The sequence below is a fragment of the Homalodisca vitripennis genome, chromosome 6 (assembly GCF_021130785.1).
Source record: "Homalodisca vitripennis isolate AUS2020 chromosome 6, UT_GWSS_2.1, whole genome shotgun sequence".
Lineage (NCBI taxonomy): Eukaryota > Metazoa > Arthropoda > Insecta > Hemiptera > Cicadellidae > Homalodisca > Homalodisca vitripennis.
In genome coordinates this window covers 64,685,517-64,706,568 of record NC_060212.1, presented here as the reverse complement: position 1 = coordinate 64,706,568, position 21,052 = coordinate 64,685,517, and the positions used below count along the sequence as shown (strand labels likewise).

The 21,052-nt window shown below is 37.2% G+C and overlaps 1 protein-coding gene across 4 annotated transcripts in view; it reads left to right on the top strand.

Moving 5' to 3' along the window:
* The window catches only part of LOC124364401, a 175,240-nt gene that overhangs the window by 114,512 nt on the left and 39,676 nt on the right, over positions 1-21,052 (top strand). For all 4 annotated transcript variants that reach the window (XM_046819847.1, XM_046819846.1, XM_046819848.1 and 1 more), the window contains exon 2: positions 14,165-14,350. In XM_046819847.1, the coding sequence (XP_046675803.1) occupies positions 14,165-14,350 (186 nt within the window). The remainder of the gene's footprint in view (positions 1-14,164; positions 14,351-21,052) is intronic.

The window sequence follows — 21,052 nt, the reverse complement described above, 5'->3', positions numbered from 1 at the left end:
AGCTTGTACCTTGTAATTTACTGAAATGCGATATATCAGCTTGGAGAATAGAATTATAAATACCCTACCCTACGCTCTAAACAACCACTATGAAAATGTGAGGTACCTTGCCAAAAAATGGGTTTCAGAATTAATGTCTTTCAATAGAAATGTCTTTCGTCTTCAATAAATGGTCAAGTTGTTTTCTCTTGGATCACGTATCGGTTTCGTCAAACTTTAACCCCCAATTTGATACCAAAACTCCAGATGTATCAAAGAACTGCTTTGTTCTTGGTAATTTATTGCAATGAGATATGTTAGCTTAGAGAACAGAATCCTGAAATACTATACCGTACGCTTAAAACAACCACAATGAAAACTTGATTGAGCTGGCCAAATGAGGAGCTGTAATCCAGTCAGTGATATGGTTCCCAGAAGTCGTTCCACTGCTACATTCCCGGGGCTAGACAGAACCAATATGGCGTGTACCCCGATATCAGCTGATCAGCAAGCGGACGCCGCGCTCCTCCTGATTCCCATGCCGACCACGCGAAGACAACCATTCTATACACGACCACCGTCCTCGCGATCATCGGTCAATAACTTTCCTTTGTGCATTCCACGACTGCTATTCTCGGTACGTTGTTTATTTATAACTTTTCTACCTCAACTTTCCCACAGTGTAAGCTCAAATAGCAAATGGGTCAAGCCTGTAGATCCTGCAGATCCTGGAGGGCTTTATTGACCTCTTGGCAATTTCCAAATAGGCTTGCTGTGAGTAGTAGTGTTCAATATTTGCACCGTGATACCTGTAAATTCTTTGCAGAAGTGAGTAGAGACTTCAATTTCTTTTAGACAACTGTTCTGATCACCTTGTTGTAAAGGTATAATTAATATGCATGCTAGGATTTTTAAGGTTTTATTGCAAAGTTTAGAAATGTAAAAATTAAAAAAAACATAATCTCGTATACATACAGTTTGTATCTAGACTAGCCCTCAATGTATTCATGGTTGTGCATTCTAAGGTATAATTCATTCGTATCGCCTAAGTAAATATATAAAGTGTATTCCATCTATGTTTAATACGGAACATTCTACTATACAGAAATAAGAGTGTATGAGGTATGTTATTGCCCTTATTTTGGAAAACTCAAGACTATTCACTACTTTCGGCTCTTAATCAAATTTGTTTTATAGACGACAAAGATATCCTTAATAATAACATTATAGAAGCGTAATAAATATAGTATATTCAATACTACCTCAAATTAACACCCGTTGCTGTTGTGAAACATTCCTTCTTTCAATTGAGAATGTACAATGTTTTATTCAAATAAAAGGCCAAAGGTATAAAATTGGATTCTTGTAGATCGCATAAAACGGTTTTATAGCGCAGCTAATCTGTTAGAATGTTGCGCTGTCATGGCTCACGTTTAGGTTCCATTGCATAATACTCCCCTAAACTCATAAAGTTGAGATGTAATCTACAATAAATAATTGTTAAATTTCCAATGTCTGTGTTCTTACTTGCTGAGCTTAAATAATACAATAATTTTTCTTTCTAAATAAATAAATGCATTCTTTGCGGTAAACGGAGGAATGTGGTAACTCCCATATATCATTTTCTTCGAACACGACTAAACGGGCGAGTTGAGATCTCAATTCGCCGAACTGGCAACTATTGAGACTTAGCAGCAGCGTGACGCCTCAGCACGAAACTTCTCGCCAACTTGGCCATACCGACTAACTTTATATTCCACCACTCATGAATGAAGTTTAAGTCGGTTCAAACTTGCTCACTAAATTTCTTGTAACACACAAACGTTATGTTTTGTTGGGAATATTCGTATCAAACGGTAAATGCATACGTTTAATGGAGGTGGTATTAAATAATTGACGTATTATTGTAATGCGTATTAATGTTTTCTTCATCATATTCTGTGATGAGTTTCTGAATGCAGCAGCCTAAATATTATTGATTGATTGTAAAGGGTCTCAATGCGTCTTTTGCGTTGTAATTCCAGAAAAATGATAGAATTACATGGGGCATTCCATGAATTCCACACATGGCATGGTTGACAGTTTATGAATTTATATTCAGAAAATCGGGCAGTACTAGATACTCGTCTCTAATCCTCCTATAATTATCCAGGTTCTACAAACTTTGATTACACCGGGGCAGTGGGAGGGGGGTTTCTATGTCAAATTTTGATGATTTGTATTATTCTAAAAGAGATGGACCGACAGACAGAATAATAGTATTCGGATGATGATGTAAAAGTACGAGTTAGTGCTCTAAACTCCAAGCACAATGATCGCTCCGAGGAAAATTAAGCTGCCTACCTTGTAAGAGATCCGTTGGAACCTTTGGTCAAGGCATCATAGCTGTGGTTTCTACACCTGCATGGAAACTATGTACTAAGTTTGCTCGAAGTTGAAATGCGGAAATGTTCCTACGCTTTGAACTTGGTCGGTCGCGACCAAGACCCTAACCCGGTACGTACTCGGTTTGCACGTGATTAAAGCCGAGATTGGTAAACCAGAGGTTCGTCCAACTCGATATGGTGCGGTTCCGAAGTGATCACAGCCTAACCTGGTCTGTCATCATACTACGTTAGACCAAAGGACGAACCAAGTCGTATGTAACGCTTTAGAATGATGATCATCATAATAATGCATATAAAGAGTCGGTGCCGGATACGACCAAACCAGACCAATCCTATAGTACGAACCCACTTACATGGTGTCTAAAAGCTCTATAAGAGATTTTTTCCACCATATTAATCACATTTATTTGCTGGATTAACCACCGATTACTCTTCCTTAAGCAATGGCAAAATTTAGAAGAAGGATTTGAAGCCCCCATCTTATTATGGGAGGGCTAAATGAATTTTGATTTTAGAGATGGGATTGAAGATATAGCTGAATTTAAAATTCTAATGGTTTGGAAGTACTAACATATTTTTATCATCGCCATACCATACCATATACCATGATAAGGCATTTTAAGTTTAACAATAAGGCTTATAATATTTGTTGTCCCTTATCAGTAATGACATTTAAAATAAATCATTCAAACTTGGAATATTTGCTGCACCCAAATATTTATACCGTTTAAAGAAAGTGAACAGTACAATGTGATACACGTATTTCTGTTTAAATGTCTAGACTATAGATAAACAAACGTAGTATCAGAAAATGTTGCATTTACTATTGTTTTCAAAAGTGATAACAACATGACCATGATAAGCACTTCCTCATTTCGCGGAAAGTGGTGTAGAGATATGAAGGCAACTGACCCGTGCTCTTATCAGTTTATCAAGCGACTTGGTTGAATAGAAGCGTCCCGCGGTCCCTCGAGCAGCCGGCCATCTAACTTGCTCCCCACTTGTCTGTCACAGGGTACCGACAACAAATCACCCCTTGACTAAACCGCTAGTTTAAATTGGAATTTGGGGTTCCTTTGTGTCAGTCCAGTCCGACGTTTGCGGTATCACTCAGACAGATTTAGAGAGAACTAAGATAGCAATTTCTAGTTGGTGTTTTGTTCCACTTGGCGGCAAAATTGAATGCGATCTATGTAGCAACGTTTAGAGTCAACTAAAACAAATACTGGACTCATTACACCAGTGGCAAATCAAGAATTAATTTAATTTAAACGTCCTTTCCTTTCTCCTTCTTTGCCAATTTTTTTTGTTATCTGTCGAAATTTTTTCCTAAACTGATAAGTTGATTCAGTTGCTTAGCGGATACGGATGGATATGATTATCCAAGGAACCATATGAGCTTTAGTAGGTGGAACAATAAGATTATCAAATCTTTAGAGTTGCAGGAGTTGGCAGTTTGGAATATTAAAATTAGTCACTCTTGGGAGCATCTATAATTCCTATCTTTTTTATAATTAATTTTAGCACATGTTACAGGCAACATTAAAAAAATTATGTCTACTCAGCCCTTCCTGAAATTAGCAATTTCAGCTACGCCTAATTTACAACAAGAAGTAAATTTACTTCTACAGAAGTATCTACAGTTAAGAATCAATGTTGTAAAAATTGCCAGCTATGTCAATGTTATTGGATAGTGAACTGGTAAATTACATAAACAGGAAAAGTTTAATCAGAGTTGTTCCTCGAGCAATTTAATTATTCCTCCCCACAACTTCCTGAGAGGTCCGGAGATCCTGGCGGGGTTGACGGACTGGAAGGAAGTCAGTCGAAGACGACCGCCAGAACATTGAATGACATACTAATGAGATATAAGTAGCGGGTACATTCTAAAGTGAAGCGTCTGCTAACGACACGTGGCATTCGTGTCAAGTCTACCTCGCCACACATCCTCATATCTTCGTCACAAAGTGATCTGATGAAATAGTTGTAAGTATTGGTTATCCACTATGTATTGGTACATACACTGTAATAAATTTCATATAAGAAATAGAAATATAGTGGAAAAAGTTAACTTCTGTTCCGAATGATGAAAGCATTAACAGAAAACTAAAATCACCATCTAAATTTGGAGACAAACAATGGAAAATTAATATTTTCAGAACGTGTATACTTTTACACTAGCATCAGATCTCCGGGATGGCTCTTCATGGACAAATTGTTCCAATTTGAATATCAGGGATTTTCCAATAAAAAGATAGTGTTGAACATAAGTATATGGGTCCAAATTTATTTAATTGCCTGAACAATATAGAACGAACTAACGTTTCATGCAACAAAAGGATTCGTTTGTTCAATAAACTTTACAAAAGAAATCTCAATTAAGTAAGGAAACCTAAATGATATAGTGCAGTAAATTCTGTTCTGCACGGACTCTTTCAGTTCGCTTGTTTCGTGGAGTAAAACAACTAACCTCTGTCCTTATTGACCGATAATGCTTGAAGACTTTTCCCAGACTAAATGAATTTTGTTCCTCGCTAGGTAACCGCTGTATGAGCCCGAGACGAGAGTCGCATTTCCGACTAATTTAATCGCGTTAATTAGAGTCCTTTATGGTGCAGAAAGACTGGGGGGGTGACTCACTGCGTGGGCCGAGAGAAGGGGAGTTGAAGAGACATTTGTCAACAGCCTCCCCCAGCGACGTCTCTTCCCATCCCTTGGGTCTGTCTGAACTCCGAACCGATCCAAGCGACTTCCGGTTGCAACAACAACTTCAACGATTTGTTTATTAGTTTAGTGCTTTTTTGGAGGCGTCGTCACAAACAAATGTGCGAAACCACTTTGAATGCTGGACACAAACATCCTTAATATAATTTATGTCCTTATAAGCCAATGTTTGTTTGATTTATTATTGGATTTGTTGTGACAGTAATTTCCTCTACTGGTCTCAGCATGATTGATTTTAATTTTTCTATTCTTGTTCAATTTGTTGTGTCTCTGTCAGACCGGAATTACCGTAATTAGCCGCAATTAATAATTGCTATTACATAAACGTAATTGGAGTCTTTCACTTACATAATCTCTTTTGTAACGCCCCAAGGTGTTCTCATATCATTTATCCGGATAATAATTTATAAATCCAGTACCATTTAAGGAATAATTTATAAAATTGTTGTATAAATTATATCCACTTGTTGTAGTGGCATATCCAGGACTTGAACGGGTGGAGAATCCATCATCCCATCCATGAGTTGTGTGAATCGAGTTCTTTTTAATACTACTTATTTGATGTGCTATTTTTATAGGTTGAGTCTAAATTTCTAATTTTTTGAATTAATAGAATTGAATCCATCTAAGTTTTATTTATAAAACGTAAATAAGCAGATACATACAGTTAAAGAATATCTCCTCCACATATGGTGAGATGTCATATTCTATATATACAACGTGTTCCAAATTGTATGCACACTGAAAGGATCTTGGAAGCTATAAGTGATACAGCAAACATTATTTTTTTTTATTTTGTGCGTAATAACAATATAAACAAATCAGTGTGGTTACGTTAATTGTTGGCTGTATCGGTTCTAAGTTAATTGTCGTTCACTCGCTACGCTCAAAAATCCGTTTGATCAAATTTTTCGAACTGTTGCAGATTTCTTATTAGTACCTGCAATTGAACGTTTTTTTTACATAAAATCTGCATTAACATTTTTCTAGTATTTAAATATTATAATGAAAAAATGTAAACCAGCAAGAAAGGGGTGTTAGAGTACAAGTAATTTTTTAATGCAACGACACGTATTTTACTTAATTAAAAGAAAATGTATTGATTTTTACTTATTTCAAAAATATTCTATAAATATGTTAAACTTTCTCTGTTGGTTTCTTCAAATAATTCCTAAAACCCATTTTTTTATACTTGAAGGGAATTTGTATTATACTCGTATCATTCGGACGGTTGTTTAAACCTGACTGATATTTCATTACACATAGTATTGAAGTCAGCTGTTGAGTTAAGCACGAAATTATATGACAAGGTCAATGACATTTGGTGACTGATTAGCAAATAATAGCATGTTAGTTTCAAATTGTATCATATTTTATAAAAAATAAAAATAATGAATCAACCAACATAAAATTTGAACGCGGCTTTGTTTACTTCCCCTACTCTCTTAGTTTCATTTCTCCCCACCTTTCCTAGGCCCTAAAAACAAACATTTTATGAGAAAAAAAACAAATTGGCACTATCATAAATTTTAATTTTAGAGATACGTTTAGAACAGTTTTTACCGTGTTATCAAGTTTCTGGCATTTATCTAAGAGACCACGCAGAGAGAAAACTACTCTACTGCTAGAAATGGGTTGTAATTGGCGAGAGATGAATGGGGTCTAAATGTTTCATATAGAATGTCTTGATAAGGGATGGATTTTTAAAATTTCGATTCATAAATGACGTTCTCTATGCAATGTATACTGTAAAAAGCAAGATTTTAATTGCGCTACTTCCTGATTGGCAGGGTATTCACAATGGGTATGGTTCTAGGTAGGTGCCGCCTTCTATCGATTTGCTATGTTAATTTACAATAAGGAAAGATAGTAGGCATTAAATCTGAAGAAGGGGAGGCTACTTCTGTCCTAGCCTCCTCCAGTCAAAGCTAGCAGGGGAGGATATTCCTTCGTGTTTAGGCTTACAAAAACCATTACCTGTAAGGGTGTCCTACCTACTTCAACAGTTATCCTCCACAGTAGAATACCTACTAATCAACCATTTTACCCCAATATCGACACTTACAATTAGTGATCTACCGCTCCATAGGGTTACCCTGACGTAATTGAGACAGCAGTTTTTGCTATATCCAGAATGTATAAACTGGCCAGAAGATAACCTTCTAGCCACGTACAGCACCAATACTTTCCTACTCACTATTAGGTTTCGGCCCTGCTTCTATTCCTTGCCTGCTGATCACTCAACTACTACAAGAATATACAGTTCTGAAAGGGTTAAATTATTATCTTGTAATACAACGCATAATTGTATAACATTGCAAGGAAACTCCTACTAACAATTTTTACGTTCTGTAATGAGTGAAATGGAGTGATTCACTTAACTATTTTTGCCCAAAATTTGATTATTCTGTTGTGATTTATACTTTGGGTAGACATTCCGTGTCGCTTGAAAGGAGCTTTTAATGTTCTAAAAGAAACAAAATACCATTTAGAAAATCAGATGTTAATTTTTTTATTTGTTTTCCATCATTATTTTTTGAACTCAGGAGCATACATTTCTATTTTAACATCTACAAAAATTCAAATATATCTATTAAATTTCTGAAAATATTTTTAATGTTTTTACGTCTTAGTCTGTGAGTTAAGATGTTTTCAATTTAAAAACATACATTAATTTTAATAACGACTACTACTAAAAGTTATTTTCTATGATGCACTAGAAGTTTAAGATGTGGATTACTTTTTCCAAAAACTATATCATTATCGACCCAGTGATGGGATAAAGTTTTGTTCTATCTCGCTCTACAAATGTTACACAATATAGAACATGGGACAGAGCCGTAGTCGCCACAAGATGACCCCCCAGAGAAATCAGCGGTAGTTTGCGAACCAATGAGCAGCACCAGAGAGAGAACATTTCTCTTGATTTCCACCTAATTTATTATAAACCGCTTTAATCGTTAACTGTCGATTTTCAGCTTATTATACGAGGCTTTATTAATCGTATTTTCTTTTATCAGTAGGAAAGAAAGAAGCCTTTCAAAGATGTTTTTGATCCATTCATATCTATTCTTTAACCGAATGAGTTCAGTTTTGGCTTGGTCGACCTTGGAATTTACCCATAGCCGGGAAGAATGTATCGGTGGTTGGGAAAATCATGATACGGCTGAGATGTGGTAGATAAGTGTCAAAGACTTCTCTCCTCCAAGATTTTATATTAGAAAAACTACAATGTCTTTATCAAAATCCAGGAAATTCTTATATAGATTTTCTCATGACACTGATTTTATTATTTTCTTGTTATATACCTAGTTATTAATAGCACAACGGTTTGGATGAAAACACTCAACAAATATTAAACACAATTTCCTTTTGAAGCAGATGAAATATATCGCTTCAAGGATCAAAAATTTAACCAGTGCTCTAACAACACAATGACTCAAAATGTGGGTTAATTAACTTCACTTTACTTTTGAATTAAATGTGTTTGGGATAGGTTTTGTGTTCTATACCTCTACACTGTACTGTGACGGGTTTCACACGTGAAAATAAGTAATCACTTTAACCACTTACGTAGAACATTCTCGTACATCACGTATGCTTCGAAAAATTCAAATTCGCTTCATTTGAAGAGTATTTTTGACGTAGAGTGCCATATTGTTAATAATAATAACAGATAACGTGATATATAAACTTGAAGTAATATAATGATATGTGATACCCTTTGCGTCGTCTCTCATTGTGACCTAAACTCAATTAATTGCTGAAAACGTTATATAATTAATTAAATTAACCGTATACTGAGCCTAAACGACCACCTACAACACTATCGGAGGTTTCATTTTTCTTCATGTTATTATATTGGCCAGATAATTTCTTTGCTAATATTAGAATGTCTCAATTTGACCATTATCTAAGTTATAACTTCAGCAAACATTGAAGTAAACATATCAGTCAGATTTCGATTTTTAAGTCATTATCTATTTAAAACGGTTTCTCTAATTAACTATAAAGTTTAATTGTAGCTATAAAACGCAGCACAGTAATGGTACGGTTAGGCTACAGTTAGTTTGACAGGCACTGTGCCAGGATAGCAAATATCGCGTTACTATCACGTTGTGAGCCTGCCCGTAGCTCGTAGTCTATTATGTGTGCTCTCGGTCGGTCGGGGTTAGTTTGACAGTCACTGTGCCAGGATAGCAAATATCGCGTTACTATCACGTTGTGAGCCTGCCCGTAGCTCGTAGTCTATTATGTGTGCTCTCGGTCGGTCGGGGTTAGTTTGACAGTCACTGTGCCAGGATAGCAAATATCGCGTTACTATCACATCGTGCCCCTGCTCGTAGCTCGTAGTCGATTATGTGTGCTCTCGGTCGGTCGGGGTTAGTTTGACAGTCACTGTGCCAGGATAGCAAATATCGCGTTACTATCACATCGTGCCCCTGCCCGTAGCTCGTAGTCGATTATGTGTGCTCTCGGTCGGTCGGGGTTAGTTTGACAGTCACTGTGCCAGGATAGCAAATATCGCGTTACTATCACATCGTGCCCCTGCCCGTAGCTCGTAGTCGATTATGTGTGCTCTCGGTCGGTCGGGGTTAGTTTGACAGTCACTGTGCCAGGATAGCAAATATCGCGTTACTATCACGTCGTGCCCCTGCCCGTAGCTCTTAGTCGATTATGTGTGCTCTCGGTCGGTCAGGGTTAGTTTGACAGTCACTGTGCCAGGATAGCAAATATTGCGTTACTATCACGTTGTGAGCCTGCCCGTAGCTCGTAGTCGATTATGTGTGCTCTCGGTCGGTCGGGGTTAGTTTGACAGTCACTGTGCCAGGATAGCAAATATCGCGTTACTATCACATCGTGCCCCTGCCCGTAGCTCGTAGTCGATTATGTGTGCTCTCGGTCGGTCGGGGTTAGTTTGACAGTCACTGTGCCAGGATAGCAAATATCGCGTTACTATCACATCGTGCCCCTGCCCGTAGCTCGTAGTCGATTATGTGTGCTCTCGGTCGGTCGGGGTTAGTTTGACAGTCACTGTGCCAGGATAGCAAATATCGCGTTACTATCACATCGTGCCCCTGCCCGTAGCTCGTAGTCGATTATGTGTGCTCTCGGTCGGTCGGGGTTAGTTTGACAGGCACTGTGTCAGGATATCAGAGATCGCGATAATGTCGCGTCGTGACCCTGTCCGTAGCTTACAATCGGTTATGTGTGCTCTCGCTCAATCCGGGGTTACTTTGACCGGCACTGTGCCAGGATATCAAATATCGCGTTACCGTCGCGTCGTGACTCTGCCCGTAGCCAACAATCGTTTATGTGTGGTCTCGCTCGGTCCGGCAGATTACCTGCAATTAACGCAGTACTTTCTTTTGCGAAATGAAATTTCATGTAGTAAATGCTTACTGATTAATTAGTCTGTAAGATTCCCTTATCAGCCTGCAATCAGAGTTTTATTTCCCTGACTTATTAGTTACGGTTAGTCGCGTTTATAACATTGTGTTATCTTTTTCAGGTATTCAGGATCATGACCCTCGTTATGTTCTTTTACTTGATAGGCAATAACTCCAGACCGATATGTTTTGCGTTTATGTGGCATTGGTTCTGACCGGAAACTAGACACACTCTCTGACCATGTTCGAACAATCACATAGACTGTTTTTCTTTGTTTTCACTTCTATTTTAATAACTGGAGAATCAAAGAAAGCATTCCAATAAATATCGATTACACTATTTACTTAAGAACAGTAGGTATAATCCAAAACAAACATTGTATAAGTAATTATTTTGTTATTTCAGTTATTACTTTCCTATTACAGATCTAAAAGGCCTTCCTGAAATCGTTTCGATGTCTGTCTGTCCGTCCTTCCGCCATGCAACAACTCTAGAAAGGACCTTGAGACTTGGAACTTGGTACATGTATTCTTCTTAGTGTAAGGAAGAACCTTATTGGGTTTGGGGACAAAAGGTCAACGGGCAGTCCGTTTGTATGTCTGTCCATCCCTGCGCTAACTCTATCATTACATTCTGTCGAATCCTTTGATTAAATATCCGTTGTATCAATTTATTCCCAGAAGTTTTGATTAATTCTTTTCGTCACCTTCATTTTTGAACGGTGAAATAATTAACTATCCCATTTTCATTGAACTATATTCATTCACATTTGTTTTCTATTTTACAGATGGTCAGAGAATAGTGACCTGTAGTTAAAACAGTAGTTGATGATCGCGTTTGTAAATAATGTTATGTTATGAATGGTTTCAGGAACCAATACAGAAAGGAAAGTTCAGTTAAGTACTACGTATTATACGGTATTATTCACATACACGATGGATAATTTGAATTGATAAGAGGTTATGCCCGGATAGAAACTTAAGAGCAACGTTGGAACAAACATAACAGTACCCGAACTCATCAAATTCGCTGAGTAGTCGGCGCCAGGGAAAGTTATCCTGACAGTTGCCGGCTGGACGAACAGTAGCTGGGGGGAAAGTGAAATTATAATCTCCATATAATTTGATATGTCAATACAAACCATCTCGTTGCCCTCGGCTAGCCATTGTCACTTTCACCTTTAGTGGCTGAAGTTTTTGCGGTCATGTCTGCACCACAGCTGACTAAATACTTAATGATATTGTTAACCTGACAAGATATCATCAGCAAAATTTTTCCTCTGACTATGATAGTCTTCATACTTTATCATGTAACTTATTTATATTGATTTACTACTACTTAAACGTTAGAGATATCCGAAAATTTTAGAACGTAGCTATATTACTTATGGCATTGCTCAAGTACCGGTTCTTGAATATCGTTCCTGGATTGTAAGAAACAAATAATATTTCTTATTTCATAAATTCATTCATCTCAATCCAACTAATTCTGAATTAATGGACTTTTTTGCTTTAGTTTTACATGTATTATAACTATGCTCTATTGGCGAATAAAAGAAAAAAACTGATGTGACAATTCAAGAACAAAAAAAATACTGTTTAGTAATAACGTGTGTGAACCTTCATAAGGCAATAAGCTATTATTAAGTTGGTGAACGCTATAACCGATCAGCTGATTAAGTTAGTTAGTTGGATTATTAAATGCCTGGTAATGCGTGTGTTTCAGTTATCAGCCGTTTTAAAACCGTCATTAGATTAGCATTGGAACTTTGGGAGCTCGTGGGTTAGTCCTATATCCAGATATATTTCAAATCCACAAAAGGCACATCTAGAATGTAAGAGCGTTCGATTTATACCAAATATGTATATACAATAATGGTTTTATACACTTAAAATCGTTGTAAAAATAAAAAAGTGTTTTAATATTATAGATTATAAAATTAAAGGTCATTGTGAAATCATCTAATCTTTTGAAACATTGATTAATTGCTGTTATTGGTTGTTACTAAGCTAAAATATGAGGTACAGTACTATTAGCACTGAAACTTCAAATATAACCATGCATAAAGATTACAAATTGAGTAAATTTGTTGGCTGAGCGTTAGCAATTTCATTTCTGCTTTTCTGTATGTCTGTCCACACAATACCTCGAGAATGAACTTTTATGAATAGAGATGAATTTTCCATAAAGCTTCATTTCTGTATAGGCAATATAGTTCGAGAATAGTGCTTATCACAATATGGGATTTGGCTGAGCTTATTGAAAATTTTTCATTGGTTTTAATGGGTATCCATTATGGTAACAAGAAAATCGCAGAAGAAATAAATTTGGTAGCAAACTAAGTACAAATTATACTTAGAACACATTCTATACTACAAAATATTTATTGTAATAGTTACATATTATAATCTTTATGGGTTGCATAGCAACAAAGTGAATTTTCCTTTCGTTTTATATTGTATCTATAATTTAAAAAGGCAATTTTGTGAAATATAATACTGAACCGATTAACGTTATAAGTAAGTGACATGATTTCAGCTTTAATTGTAACAAAGTGAATTGGCCTGTGAATTTCTTATTCTTTGAAATTCTGTTCTTGATTATGCGACGGTGCTTTTGATGTTATTTATTTATTATTGCCCACTATTAGGTAACATCTATTTTCTGTACAGTACTAAAGCTACAGCCGTTAAGTTCTATAGAAACTCTGCCAATATTTTTATTGTCTTTGTTTTAGAAAATAGATACAATACTTTAAACGTCCCGAGGAAAACTCGATTCATTACATCGATTAACGATGCGAATCAGGAAACAAGTCGGTAGACCGTGTTGAATAAATCAATGGTGTGTAAACTATTGTCGATTGTATAATTATTGTAAGCAATGATGCATGTGCCCTTCGATAAATTAAGGTTTGCCCTTCGATAAATTTATCTAAATTGATCTTATTTAAGAATACTTAAAAACGCAGATTTTTAATTTTTTCCAATCGAGCAACTTTGTGGCACTCCCAACCAGTTTCGCAGTTTATTAGGTTCGTGTTTTAGAGGGCTGTATAGAACATTAACCGTCACGACGCGACGCCCACCCCTCCCCCCCCCAAACTTTTCCCCCTCACCCTATCTCGGCTAATCTCGTTAGGAGGCGACGCCGAACGTGATGCGAAATAACAAATCCGATTGAATAAATCGTCGCAGCTAATAAAGGGTTGAGTCGGTACCGGCAGTAAATATTAGGGCAATTTAGAAATTGGCGCGTCGCGTCGTTCCCGGAGATGAAGTATTTCCCGGAGGTCAACATCCGGGGGAAGGAATAAATAAATTTGTATTGCGATTGGAAAACTGTTAAAAACTTTTTTAATCATTTTGTGCAACACTACATTACAGATTTATCTTCAATTTTTAAGGGAGTAGTCGTTTTGATTTGGTTATGTATTATAAGCCTTGGTATGCAACTTAGCTGTTTAAACAGTAGTGTAATGGAAAAAGAACTATGCAACCAATGCAAAAAGTGACTGCTTTGCCATTTGTCTCTTCGGACACTAAAGTGAAGCCAGATCATAATGAAGTATTTGAACAATGACTCCTTGAAGACAAGAATCCAGACCAGCACTGATTTAATGTTGTTGGAGAAGACCAGTATTTCTAAATTCCTTGCACTGACGCAGACGTTTCTTGTTGCAGTCCCTGGTGTCGGACCGTGGTGAAATGCAGCACGCCATCAAGAAAGGCCTGCTCTGGCAACAGAGAGAGAGGCTGTTCTCGCGGTGGAAAGAGCGCTACTTCATCCTCACCAGAGACTACTTGCATTGCTTCAAGCGGTCTTCGGGCACCGACAAGATTTCCGACATGGGCCAGTTCATTTTCAAGGTATGGAAAAGTCTCATTTATTGGTTAGTGCTCAATATACTGGTACGGTGTGTGAGTTTCTAGTGGCAAAAGATGTGACAGTCCTCGATATTCTAGCGCAGGTTGAAAATATCTTTCTCCCTTCGCGGGAGGTGGTGCAATAGCGTTACGATCGTGCATTCATACAATTGTTGAAACATTGCTTAGTTACAGCCCTCCAATATAGGGCTATTTCCCACAATGTAAGGAAGTTTTTGTGATCATTCCGAGAAGAAAGTTGACATATAAGATCATCTTGAAATTAGGCCCACACAATTTTACATAAAGATGCGAGTTTTGTATACTAATTCAAACATGACTGCGAAATATGATTGCAGGCCATGACGCTTGATGAGCATAATGTGAAGATCCATGTCCTTTTCTTCAAAAGTATTTGTTTCTTAGGTAGTTTTGGTCAGGGCAATAAGTAATTCTGAAATTGAAACAAAACACTTCAACCAACAACCGATTGCAGCATGTTGTGTATAATAGCTTAATTTTCAATAAAACCAGTAGTTTTCAACAATATGTGATTCTGGTGAGTTCATTTTGTCACCATTAGTTTTCACACCTAGTTATTCTCTTCTAATAAAGTTCTGCTAATCCCATAAAACAAGTCTGAGACTACTATCTATTCGGGGTAGGAAGTCAAACGAGTACAATAGTTGTAAGCGTGTAACACGTGGCCGAATGACCAAAATGAAGTGTGAAATGTCTAGAAAGTAAACGTGTTGTAGCATCCAGCAGAGATTGTTATAACTCGTGATTACCCTGAACGTACTCCAACCGCGACCGCACAGTACACACCACTTACTCCGGTAATGCCCATTATCATCCTGTGAGGTAGCGTAAGCGTAGTACTTCAGGCCGTCACGAGAGCGCAGAGCGCCACCGTCGCGTTACCGCCAATCGTGACCAATCGCGCTTCAGCTTCGGACCTGACGTGATCTAATTAACAGCGGTAAAAGTGTTAGGTGACTTTCCCGCCACCGACAACTTGCTTGCCCTGCCCGCCGCTCCACATGCAGTACGCTGCAGGTGTGAAAGTGACAGATAACAGGTGCCTTACTACCGGAGAAACTAGGTTATAAAGGCGCCCTGCAATCTGTTTTAATTGTAGCCCATCAGTGGTCTTGCCTGCGAAGCGAAAGTGTCCTTCTTGATTACGGTTTGGATTAGCATTAAGAAGACGCTCGCTTTCGTTTCTCTGAGAGTGATTTATCCGGATTGCGGCTTCCCCGTGCGACGCCTTTTCCTTGCTGGAAATTAAGCCATGATTTGTGATTTTGTCATTTGCGGAGTACCAAACAATTTTTGTAATTAGATTTTCGGCGATAGCGTTAGGCTAGGTTATATTATGTTAGATTAGGTTTAAATCTGGTTTCGTTCTTTACATTATACAAGTCCTCTCATTTATTCGTGCTTGATTTTGTTATTTATACTTGAAAAGTGTAATAGTTTAAATTACAGTTTTTTACAAGGTGTACAATTTTTAAATTCAAAATGTTATATAATATTTTATGAAATAATTCGCTTGTAAAACTTCCCTTGCTTTTACAAGAGATCGTGACTTTGCCTGTTCTAAAATATCGCACACAGTCTGTCTGCCAGATGCAGCCCTTTATGTAGTATGCATTATCACAGCCCTCTCTAATTTCCCGTCGACAAAAGACGTTTCCTTTCCCTCCTTCGATCCCGTATTCGCCGGCACTGTATAACGAGCTCATGCAGCTTTGTTACTGACTCGGCTGGCACTTTTAACTCTTGAAATTCCTTTGATTAAAATCTAGGTTGGAAAAACAACACGTGATTGTACAGAATTTTACTCTATAAAACCCACATTTTAGAGTCGGCTCGATACATACAACATACTAAAATTACACGTCGGACAAATGCTTTTTGGCCCACAAAAACAATGCACCGCTTAAAAGTAAATATTACGAGACACTTTTTGTGAATGCGTAGAGAGCCCAACAATACGAGGACTATATCTGACAGGGGAATGATGGATGAATTGAATGACGTCATTGAGAGCGTCATCAAATTGACAATCGACGTTGATCCACTTTACGTCATTTACACACGCGACTTCGCTCTCCAGTACACGCATGCTCCGCACAGCGAATTTTAAGCTTTCCAATCCTCCTTCCACAACTCCGCCGACCTCGTACTATATTTACTATATAATGACAGATAATATCTAAATATTAGGCCTTAATACTGTATTACATTAATCGTTGGCAATCAATTTCGTAAATCGTGAGCGAAAATAATTTATAATTTCGTCAGGAATCAATTACAATTCAGTTTAAAAACGAAACTTTGATCAAATCAAGGTTGCGCTACTTCTATTAATCAAATAATTATACAAATTACGTAGTGGAAAAGTGTTAAATGTCGTAGAGGGGGTGGCTAATTGCGATAATATTCAGGCTTATGGATAGATAGCATCAATGACCTGTTTCAAGACACGAAGGTAGGTGCAGACGTACTATAGGTAACAGAGGTTAGAACCTGAGTAGATTGCCTTCAAAAAGCAATAATTTAAACGATGCACTTCAGACAATTTACTAGTAACAATATAAAAAAACAGTTGTAGGTGGTTGGTCGACGAATGCCTGTATTCTGTAGTTCAGTTTTAATAATTAGTGTAGTGTTTAGTTTTTTATTAAGCGCATGTTTTAGAGTTAGGAAATTGACACACAACATGGTGGTTGTGATTCCTGACTTACGTATATCACAACGCTCTGGTATGATTTATTTATTTTAACCTAGTTTGTAATTATGTGTTAGGTTAGTTATTTACCTGAAAAAGAGATCTGATTGCAGATCTCGAAACGTGGTGTTACTGATTTTTGTATCACTGAACGATGGCAAATATCCAGAAAAATCCTGTTTCCTTCACAGTGTTAATAACATCCTATTTATAATCGCGTATCTTTAATATGCATTCTGTCTCAATGCTTGCTTTTTGCTATAGATATACTTTACTACTTTTGCAGTCTTCTCTAAACTTAACTATCTTCACAGAAATCGTACCGTTCCGCAAGAACACTCCACTCTCGTAGAGTTTTAATGATTTAGATCGTGACCTCTATGTCGATAAAACATCCTTTTGATTCAGTGTAATGAGAATTTTAATTTTTTGTATTTGTTTGATTTGATAAAGTTCTACAGTTAAAAAAATCACACAAAGATTTTTAATTTTCACAGTGTGGCAACGCCTTTTTTGTACTTTAATTTCATTATTTTAGTCAAGTACCTGGCTGACTCCAACTGCTATAATTCAGTAACTTAAATCTAATTCCGACATTACATCAGAACAATGCTGGACGAGTCCGACGGACGGGCAGCCTTGACATGTGTTATCGTCGACTCCTATTCAGCGGACGTGGCCTGAAAGCGGAACAGGGGTCACGTTGGGGAGTTTACGGCCGTGTGGGCTAAGCGTTGGGCCACTTGTATTCCGATAACGTTCCCCACGTGGCTGCACACATAACAAAGGATCAATATTGCTTGAGAAATTCCAACCAGTTAAGGAGCTGTTCAAACAAAGACTGTTAGTGAATAGTATTTTGAAATATGTTGTGATCACTCCTACTGTAAAGTTACCCTAGAATGCTATATTTTTACCAATCTAAAACTACTATTAAAGTTATTCGAACTATTCAGGATACCATGGAAAAACATTGGTGCCAGGAATAAGCCTTGAGGAACTCCCGTTCCTCCATTTCCGGCAGGATAACTTACGCAATACACGACCCAGATTCGTGTCACCTCACCTGAGTGTAATGGAAATATCAAGGATATGTCTTACAGTACATGTCACTTAGTTCTCCCGCCATTTTACAATGGAAGTCCGGAATGCAATATAAAGAAATATAATGCTCTATAGATTCTGTTGCGTGACATTCTTTGAGTATGATTTTGAAACTGAATGTCGGGATATAAGGAAACGTGTTGTGGATTGGGTAATTGGATTGATTTTTTTGATATTTTTTAAATTAGTGCCTCATGTCCATGGTTTAGCTTTGTGAAATATAAATAAGGAAATTTCTTGTTGTTTTCATCTTCTCTTATGACTAGCCGTTTTCAGAGCATTGCGTTTTTTTGCCTCCTAGTTTAGGAAGTACATAAGTGATAAGCTGAAGTTACCCTAGAATTCTATATTTTTACAATCTAAAACTGTTTACTATGAAAGTTATTCGAACTATGCAGGATACCATGGAAAAACATTGGTGCCAGGAATGAGCCTTGAGGAACTCCCGTTCCTCCATTTCCGGCAGGATAACTTACGTAATACACGACCTAGATCCGTGTCACCTCACCTGAGTGTAATGGAAATATCAAGGATACTCTCTTACAGTACATGTCACTTAGTTCTCCCGCCATTTTACAATGGAAGTGCGAATGCAACATAAGGAAACATTATGCTTTATAAATTCTGTTGCGTGACATTCTCTATAAGGAAACGTGTTGTGAACTGGGTAATTGGATATTCGATTTCTTTAATATATTTTAAATTAGTGCTCTATGTCCATGGGCACTAATGTCAAATATATATGTTTGGTCTTTGTGTCAAATATAAATAAGGACATTTCTTGTAGCTTTCATCTTCTCATTGTGACTTCAGAGCAAGGAATTTTTGTTTGTTTTTCCTCATGTTTAGGTGGTTTTAGAGATCACGATGAGCTTAGACAGACATTGATGGAATTTTCCTGACTATGTAAAGAATTTAGTTTTGTTACTGAAACGAATTGTGGAAACGTTCAATCTTTCTATCTATTTCTTACCAAAACAGTATTCCTTTTTCCTTTTTTTACAACGTTTTAACTTATGACTGGCAATGTAAATAAAACAAACAAAGTTCTTGGATAAATTATGGTAAGTGTTGGTAAAACTTGTAAACATTCCGGTTACAATTGCATTTGTATCCGTGTGCCACCAAAAGTGGATCTTTATTCTTCTTATTCTATAAAATCACATATGATATCATTCAGCTGACTGAGCACGGCTTGTCCACACAGCTGGTGGCTCTTCGGTCCAGAATCGATTATCTCGCTTCAATCGCCCTTCGCCTGGAATTATAATAAAATTACTTGACTAGTGAAAAATCTTTTTCCGATAAACCATAATGAGAGCTTGTAAATAATTTTCGTTAATTCAGTTTCGTTGATACTGTAGTAAGCATTTAAATGAAAGATGTCGATATAATATATTACTTACTAGCTGATGAATCCATATTGAACGTATAGTTTCCAACGAAATGAAATAATCTTTAATAAAAAGACATTTCCTTTCAAAATTAAAAACCCTTGTAATGCCAACAACAATATTTTTGTGTTATGACGGATACAAATTCTTCTATTTGTTAAACTTTAGTTATACTGTGGTAGAGCTGTAATTAAATTGAATAACTTTTCATATAGCCACTTGGGTTACATTCCGTCATCTGCGTCTAAAAAACGTAAATATTTTTTAAGAAATTATGGTTAGGTCAGTGTATAGTATGTGTTAATTCACTCAGGTATTTGTGGTCAGACTATCTAACCTTTTTATCTGTTACTTGATTTTGTCTTGTTTGGTTTTCGTCCATCTCCAAAAACGAGGGGCCCCGGAAGCTCTTGCCTGAACAGCAAAATGTCTCCAACCATCCCTGACGTTGGGCATTCTAAAAATTCCCGACCACTTATTTCTCGCATCAAAAAAGGCTGAAGCTACTAACGTGCAATACGGGTGGCATAAGGATCTCCTATTTTTACTAGGGTCCCTATTTTGAGATCCAAGGCTCTGTGAAATGAATCATGGTATTTTAGGTCAAATCACATCTCCACTACCCCATTTAGTTTGGCTGAATAAGCCCTCTTAATCTGAAATTATCTAACAAGGATCCACCTGTAACAACAAAACGACACCATGCACCCTTGAATTCAGTCACAGTTAAGTAATTCCATTACCATATCTAATCACGCACCGTTAGACTACGTCCGGGTTGTGGTTTCCAACAGAAGCAACACCGTAATTCCTTCCCGACAGGCGAGATATCCCTTAACCATTCTTGAACCTACTGTAAAATGGCCCTATCCTCGCCAAACATCTAAACATCTCTCCTGATGCACTGGAGATGCAATAAGGCCGCCTTGTACTGTTGCATCTATTAGATCCACTGTATGTAAGTGATCCTTGCCATTACGAAAAATGACTCTGAGCACCCTAAAGGAAGAGAATATCATTCCAGTAACCTTCAGCCCTACTATTCCCGCCATACTGTTCGGAATACTCATGGTCATGACTGGAATTGTTATTGAAAACGTTTTATCTGGACCGCAATATATACAATCATCCTCTCTGAGATGGTGATTGAAGAAAATACATCGCTTTATTTTAATCTTAGTCAGCTTATCACTAACTTATCAGTATCTTTGTATCGTACTTATAACCTGCGTACAGCTCATGAAATGGATAGTAATGCGAATTTTGCTGTTGAGGCCAACCGGACTGATAGGGGCGAAGCCCCAGGATTAAGACCTTTTTCTGCACAACTACTATAGACACCTTTTGGACTATAAGCAAAAATGAAATAGACATCATATGTAATACTTGTTTAACTCTGGATAGGTTTACAAGCAGTTTCGAGACCAAGATACAGAGGCGTAGAGTTAGAAACATGATATAAACAGTACT